Raw genomic sequence first — 7,963 nt, 5'->3', positions numbered from 1 at the left:
CTTATACGGAGGGGGTTGGTGAAGGGTCTCCCCTTATACGGAGGGGGTTGGTGAAGGGTCTCCCCTTATACGGAGGGGATTGGTGAAGGGTCTCCCCTTATACGGAGGGGGTTGGTGAAGGGCCTCCCCTTATACCGTAGGAAGGGAGCTGGTGAAGGGTCTTATACGGAGGGGGTTGTTGAAGGGTCTCCCCTTATACGGAGGGGATTGGTGAAGGGTCTCCCCTTATACGGAGAGGGTTGGTGAATGGTCTCCCCTTATATGGATGGGGCTGGTGAAGGGTCTCCCCTTATACGGAGGGGGTTGGTGAGGGGTCTCCCCTTATACGGAGGGGGTTGTTGAAGGGTCTCCCCTTATACGGAGGGGATTGGTGAAGGGTCTCCCCTTATACGGAGAGGGTTGGTGAATGGTCTCCCCTTATATGGATGGGGCTGGTGAAGGGTCTCCCCTTATACGGAGGGGGTTGGTGAAGGGTCTTATATGGATGGGGCTGGTGAAGGGTCTCCCCTTATACGGAGGGGGTTGTTGAAGGGACTCCCCTTAAACGGAGGGGATTGGTGAAGGGTCTCCCCTTATACGGAGGGGGTTGGTGAAGGGACTCCCCTTATACGGAGGGGGTTGGTGAAGGGTCTCCCCTTATATGGAGGGGATTGGTGAAGGGTCTCCCCTTATACGGAGGGGGTTGGTGAAGGGACTCCCCTTATACGGAGGGGGTTGGTGAAGGGTCTCCCCTTATATGGAGGGGATTGGTGAAGGGTCTCCCCTTATAGGAATGGGGTTGGTGAAGGGTCTCCTCTTATAGGAAGCGGGTTGGTGAAGGGTCTCCCCTTATACGGAGGGGGTTGGTGAAGGGTCTCCCCTTATAGGAAGGGGGTTGGTGAAGGGTCTCCCCTTATACGGAGGGGGCTGGTGAAGGGTCTCCCCTTATAGGAAGGGGGTAGGTGAAGGTCCTCCCCTTATACAGAGGGGGGCTGGTGAAGGGTCTCCCCTTATACGGAGGGGGCTGGTGAAGGGTCTCCCCTTATAGGAAGGGGGTTGGTGAGGGGTCTCCCCTTATACAGAGGGGGTTGGTAAGGGCAGCTGAGGGCGGAGCCAGCTATGGCCTGTATAATGACAGATCTTCAGATGGGGGGATTCTAGTGCTCTGTGAACATGAAGTGATTGTTTCAGATGAGGGCGGAGTCTGTGGTTCCGGGAAGAATGGAAGAGATGATCGAGTCTATCAGGAAAAAGGATTTTGAAAGCTTTGGGCAGCTGACTATGAAGGACAGCAATCAGTTCCACGCTACGTGTCTGGACACCTTCCCCCCGATCTTCTACCTCAACCAGGTGTCACAGCAAATCATCAACCTGGTCCACCGCTACAACGCCCACTACGGGCAGACCAAGGTACTGCAATCCCTACAACACCCACTACGGGCAGACCAAGGTACTGCAATCCCTATAATGCCCACTACGGGCAGACCAAGGTACTGCAATCCCTACAACACCCACTACGGGCAGACCAAGGTACTGCAATCCCTATAATGCCCACTATGGGCAGACCAAGGTACTGCAATCCCTACAACGCCCACTATGGGCAGACCAAGGTACTGCAATCCCTACAACGCCCACTACGGGCAGACCAAGGTATTGCAATCCCTACAACGCCCACTACGGGCAGACCAAGGTACTGCAATCCCTATAATGCCCACTATGGACAGACCGATATACTGCAGTCCCTACAATGCCCACTATGGACAGACCAAGGAACTGCAATCCCTACATTTCCCACTACGGCAGGCCAAGGTACTGCAATCCCTACAACGCCCACTACAGGCAGACCGAGATACTGCAATCCCTACATTTCCCACTACGGCAGGCCAAGGTACTGCAATCCCTATAATGCTCACTATGGGCAGACCAAGGTACTGCAATCCCTATAATGCCCACTACGGGCAGACCAAGATACTTCAATCCCTACATTGCCCACTACGGGCTGACCGAGGTACTGCAATCCCTCATTCCTCTCCTTGTCCTGCAGGTTGCATACAGCTTTGACGCGGGTCCCAACGCCGTCCTCTTCCTGTTGGAGCCGACAGTCAATGAGTTTGTGGAAGTTGTAAAACATTCCTTCCCTCCGGCCCCTAATGGAGACCCGTAAGTGTTGGGAGACTTGTGAATGTTTTATTATTCCTTCAGCACCATGTGAGGAATCAGCACGAGCTTTAGCGGGGAATGGATGATCAGTTTCGGGTCGGTTTGTCCTTTTATCCGAGGCCTTATTGAACTCTTGAAGTCATCACTGAGATCAATAATAATCCCCATATTTACTAATGCCGGTCCTCTCCTTCCTGCATCACATTTCCTGCATTGGGAATTGCAGGTTTATTACACATAGTTCTGGCTGTTACACTGAAATCCATCTTCAGGGCGACATTTCCTCCCCTACCTAAGGTACACGGAGTGATCAATGAGGGAAAAGGACGTGTGGGTGAAGTGTTCCCTAGACCCTTGTCTCTCAACTGGTGGGTCGTGACTCTAGGTATCGGAGCATTTGGGCGAGTACCAGTACTCACCCAAATACTTGGTATCGGCACCGATACCGATACTAGTATCGGTGCATCCCTGGTCGTGACCCTATGTTCAGCGCGTCGCCGCAGGCCTTCCACTTTTCTAGGTGAGAGGCTCTACAGCCTCCCCCTAGCGCAGCGCTGTCAGTTCTCGCGCCCAACCGCCTTTCAAAATACGCCGCCCGGTGCCGAGTGTCAGCTTGAGGTAGGATGAGGAAGCTAGATCTATACGTACAGCTCCCTCACGTGTCCCGTAGAGGCGCCTTGACCCGGAGTGTTGTCACATTCTGGCTCCCGGCACCTCTACAGGGAACGCAAAGGGAGCTGTACAAGCAATGTACATATGGATGGAGCACAGCAGCCCACACTGGACCCCGGGCTGAGGATCCACTCCAGTTCTCGTAAGGTATGGAGACTGGGTGGCTCTTTTGAATGGCACCCCTAACGCCCCTCCCAACCACCAGTTCGTTCGCCCGCACCGGGACACGCGGTACCGCTATGCTGTGCGTTCCATTGCAGTGCGACTTGGGTCGCGACTTAATGACCGAGGACAAGTGTGGGTCCTGAGGTGACACAAGTTGAGAACCGCTGATCTAGACTGACAGCTGCGAATGCAGAACGAGCGGAGACTAAGAGCAAAGGTCATCTCATTAACATTCATTATATTGGAGGATCATTATAAGTTATCAATCGGCCTGCAGCAGGCACTCTCCTGATGGGACTTGTAGTTCTCCAATGCAGACCTTGCAGTGGCGGTAGAGGGTTGCACTGTGTTCCTCATTGATCAGTGCAGGAAGTTCGGAGTTTGCGACATTTGATATTGCCACACGTAAGTCAATAAAGAAGAAAGCTTTCCAAACACGTTGGATGCCTCATCAGACAAGGCGGCTAATGCGTTTCGTAAGCTGGTGTCTTAGTTAGCCAACGTTGGGTGTCACTTCAGCTCAACTTCCTGTAGATACAGTTCTGCTAAGTCACCGGTCGCATCCTCATTCTCGGCTCTCATATTGAAAATTGTCAGCAGCGTGTATGATGAGGAGGTCAGAATTCTCTCCCGGAGTACGGTGCCCGGGACTGATTGCAAACATGGCCGCCGTTTTCTCTGGCGCAGAAGCAAATGTTTTAACTGCAGTAAAGGAGAGAATATTATATACATATAACAGGGAGATATGAACATTATGCAACATATTGTAAACCTAACCCTACAGCCACCACAGTCACCACCACAGTCACTACCTACAGCCACCTATAGTCGCCACCTATAGTCGCCACCACCACAGTCACCACCTACAGCCACTACCACTGTCACCACCACCTACAGTCGCCAACACAGTCACCACCTACAGCCACCACCACTGTCAACACCTACAGCCACTACCACTGTCGCCACCTACAACCACTGCCTACAGCCACCTATAGTCGCCACCACCACCGTCACTACCTACAGCCACTACCATTGTCACCACCTACAACCCCCACCTACAGCCACCTATAGTCGCCACCACTACAGTCACCACCCCAGCCACCACCACTGTCGCCACCTACAGCCACTACCATTTTCACCACCTACAGCCACCTATAGTCGTCACCTACAGCCACCACAGCCACCACTTATCCTCACCACCTACAGCCACCACCCACAGCAACCTCCTACAGCCACGAACTACAGTCACCAACTACCAGCACCACCTACAGCCTCCACCCACAGCCAACAGCTACAGTCGCCACCTATAGCCGCCAACTACCATCACCACCGTCAGCCACCACCTACAGTCTGCACAGCTGTAGCACCGATATAACCAGCCTTGGCCTATAGCTGCACCCAAACACTCACTATTCCAACTATGGCGGACAGATATTCTTCCACTCCATCAATCTTGATTTCGTTCTCTTATTGGCTTAGTTGTCCAGGGAAATGACAATTGGGGGTTCAGGATACCCCAAAACAGCCACAACTCCACCCAGTATTATCTTTTAGTACCTTTAACCTCTGCCACATGTTAATTCAGTGAGCCATCTACCTACCTGCCTTTAAGTATCTTCAGCCCCTCTCACGGGGCAGTTGTGGACCCTTAAGCCCAGATGGTCAATCAGGCAAGAGGCCTGAGGAGCATGTACTGGACCCATCTGGAGCTATACCCTCCCCAGGCAGCAGTCCTGGGAGCCACAGACCTCTGGACTGACATTCACAACAGGCCTGAGAAGCCAAGACTGGACCCTTCACACATACATGTGCTCCAGGCAACTCGCTGGCATAAGCCCCTCAGTCAGTGGCCGGGGCAGAATACATTTTCATAACCTGATACCATGTATCTTCTCACTCTACCCGCTGGAGGACACCCAACAGAGGCAGGCAGAAGTAATCAATGTCCTTGGGCTCAGGGGAAACCGAACGATTCCAGATAACATAAACAAAGCTCTGGCTGGCTACAGACTATCTGCAAACATGACATTTATACCGGGGACACTCCCGCATATTGTAGTGTCCCTACTAGCCACCTAGGTTTGCCACCTGTCCAGGATTCACCCATACAGCCCGGGTTTTGAGTGTCCAGGTTTCATGGCAGCAGAAACCCGGACACAAGATGTCAGGCAGACGGGGCAACTAAAATTAAGATAGGGACCACTGGCCCCCACCACCGAAAATAGTCTCAACTGTGATATTTACATATGAATGGGGGGCACTATTTACATAAGCAAGGACTCGTTCTCCCCAAAAAATGTCCGAGGCGTCGCTCGAGTGTGTTCCGGTTTTGCTTGAAGAAAAGGTGGCGACCCTATAGCCACCCCCTGCCCCCTCCATCTGCAGTCACAATGTGGTTTTGTCACCATACATAGTTTGTGTTCACTGAATTCACGGGAGCATGAAACATTCCCACTTTTCATCAGCACTAATTCCTGGCACGCGCTGGAGAAGTGCCGCGATGGGGGACATCAGTCTCACGGTGACGCCGCTCGCTATGTCAGGAATTCACAGTAGTAGATCCGACGGGCCAGATACATCCAGTTCATCCAGGTCTGCTAATGTAGATCTGTTCTGTCACACAGCAAGTGATCCGCTGTTATATTGTACTTCCCTACGGCATCAGGTAGCATCTGATACGGGTGCAGGGGGCTGGATCTTTCCGAGGAAGGGTTCCAGCCCCCCCTCCCATGAGTTCCATGAGTGGGCTAATGTGTTAGGATTCTGTACATGCGCAGATCCTGAAGTCATCACCCACCAAGCTGACATTTCAGACTTTGATGAGCCAAGCCGAGCTTTATGAAAGTGATCATCATCTTTTGATGTTGTGTTTGCAGGTTTATTAAAGGGTTACCGGTGAGCCCCGCCCCCTTGTCTCAGGAGCTGACAACGGCCATTGAAGGTGACGCGTGCCCCGGAGGAGTGCGATATGTCATCATCACACAGGTAAGAATGTTCATAACGTGAAAAATAAAACATGTAGAAAAGCTCTATCCATTCTCTCTAATGAAACTCCATTCCCTTTCATTTCTGGTGAAGTCTTCCCATGTGGGATCAAACTGTCACTGTGGGGGGGGCCTAAAGCCGTGTAAGGGGCCCTAAAATTTCTGATGGCTGCCCTGCTGATAATACAGACAATATAGGGCTGTGATATGTCTGTACATTGGGGAAGAGGTTCATCATGAAATTTTGCCTTTTATTCCATTTAAACTACCGAACCCCAAACTTGTTCCAAATTCATTATGTTACGACATTGCAGACCGGACCGGGCCCGGCACAATCCCAGGACCCCACGCTGGATCTCTTAGGAGCAGACGGACTTCCCAGATCCTCCGCCTGAGATGAAACAATTAAAACCTTTCGGAAAAGACATTTTATTTATACACCAGAAGGTCGAGTCTGTTACTGGATCCCCGGCGATGTGGCAGCGGGGACGTTTCTATCCTGGAACATTAATTACAGGTGTGACCAGAGCTGAACACTTATTTTCCTGATTGTAAATTATTATTGGCCGGTTTTCATACAAGTCCCACTTTAATATGCAAATAAAAACACAATTTACTTTCACTCTGTTTGGATCTTTTTTTATTTGTATTGCTATAGACAGAAGATTCGGATATGGGGCGCAGTGTCCTCAACAGGCTGCAAAAAATCCTGGACCTCTCTGCCTCCGTCCCTCCACATTCATGTACTGTACTCTGACCCCTCTGTCCCTTCCCTTCACATCCATCTACAGTACATTGACCCTTCCATCCCCCTCCACATCCATCTACTGTACCCCAACCCCTCTGCCCCTTACCCCCACATCCATCTACAGTACATTGACCCTTCCATCCCCCTCCACATCCATCTACTGTACCCGGACCCCTCTGTCCCCTTACCCCCACATCCATCTACAGTACATTGACCCTTCCATCCCCCTCCACATCCATCTACTGTACCCGGACCCCTCTGTCCCCTTACCCCCACATCCATCTACAGTACATTGACCCTTCCATCCCCCTCCACATCCATCTACTGTACCCGGACCCCTCTGTCCCCTTACCCCCACATCCATCTACAGTACCCCAACCCCTCTGTCCCCTCCACTTCCAGCTACTGTACTCTGTCCCCTTCTCTCCACATCTATTTACAGTACCCTGACCCTTCCATCCCCTCCACATCCATCTACAGTACCCTAACCCCTCCATCCCCTTCCCTTCACAGCCCTCCATCTACTTTAGAGAAGGGGTTGGGGGTACAGTAGATGGACGGATGTGGAGGGAAGAGACAGAGGGGTTGGGGTACAGAAGATGAACAGATGTGGAGGGAAGGGACAGAGGGGTTGGGGTACAGAAGATGGATGGATGTGGCTGGAATGGAGGGATCCGGGGAACAGTAGATGGATGGCTGCAAAGGGAAGGGAATGGAGGTATCAGGGTATAGTCAATGGATGTGGAGGGAAGATGACAGAGGGGTTGGGGTACTGTAAATGGATGTGGAGGGAAGGCTCAGAGTACAGTACATGAATGTGGAGGGAAATATGTTCTGCCTGAGGAAGGGGATCCTGCGTGATCCCAAAGCGTTGCATTTGTGTGACATGCTGCACTTTCATCAATAAAAGATGCACTATTCACGAGTTGGAGTGCTGGTGCCCCATTTATGCTTTGGGTACAGTACAAGGACATCTGTGGAGGAAAGAGGATGGAGGCGTTGTGGTACAACAGATGGACAGCTATGGAGTGAAGAGGTCAGAGTACAGTAGATGGAGGACTGTGGACAGAAGAAGACGGAGGGGTAGAGTAGATGGATGGCTGTAGAGGGAAGGGGACGGAGGGGTTGGTGTACAGTAGGTAGGCAGCTGTGGAGGGATGGGGTGGAGGGGTCGGGGTTCAGTATATGGATGTGGAGGGCAGGGGGTGGAGGGGTTGAGATACAGTAGATGGATGTGGAAAGAAGGGGATGGGGT

The 7,963-nt window shown here is 51.9% G+C and overlaps 1 protein-coding gene across 1 annotated transcript in view; it reads left to right on the top strand.

Annotated features, from left to right (window-relative positions):
- The window catches only part of MVD (mevalonate diphosphate decarboxylase), an 11,459-nt gene extending 5,034 nt beyond the window's left edge, over positions 1 to 6,425 (top strand). Inside the window, exons 7-10 of the mRNA XM_018574058.1 lie at positions 1,171 to 1,389; positions 2,024 to 2,139; positions 5,853 to 5,961; positions 6,275 to 6,425. Of these exons, the coding sequence (XP_018429560.1) occupies positions 1,171 to 1,389; positions 2,024 to 2,139; positions 5,853 to 5,961; positions 6,275 to 6,355 (525 nt within the window). The 3' untranslated portion in view covers positions 6,356 to 6,425. The remainder of the gene's footprint in view (positions 1 to 1,170; positions 1,390 to 2,023; positions 2,140 to 5,852; positions 5,962 to 6,274) is intronic.
- The last annotated feature ends 1,538 nt before the right edge of the window (positions 6,426 to 7,963 follow it).

This window comes from Nanorana parkeri, unplaced genomic scaffold, assembly GCF_000935625.1.
Source record: "Nanorana parkeri isolate BGI_ZX_2015 unplaced genomic scaffold, ASM93562v1 scaffold2703, whole genome shotgun sequence".
NCBI classification, from domain to species: domain Eukaryota; kingdom Metazoa; phylum Chordata; class Amphibia; order Anura; family Dicroglossidae; genus Nanorana; species Nanorana parkeri.
Note: the sequence above shows the minus strand (reverse complement) of the source record. Positions and strands in the feature narration are given on the sequence as shown.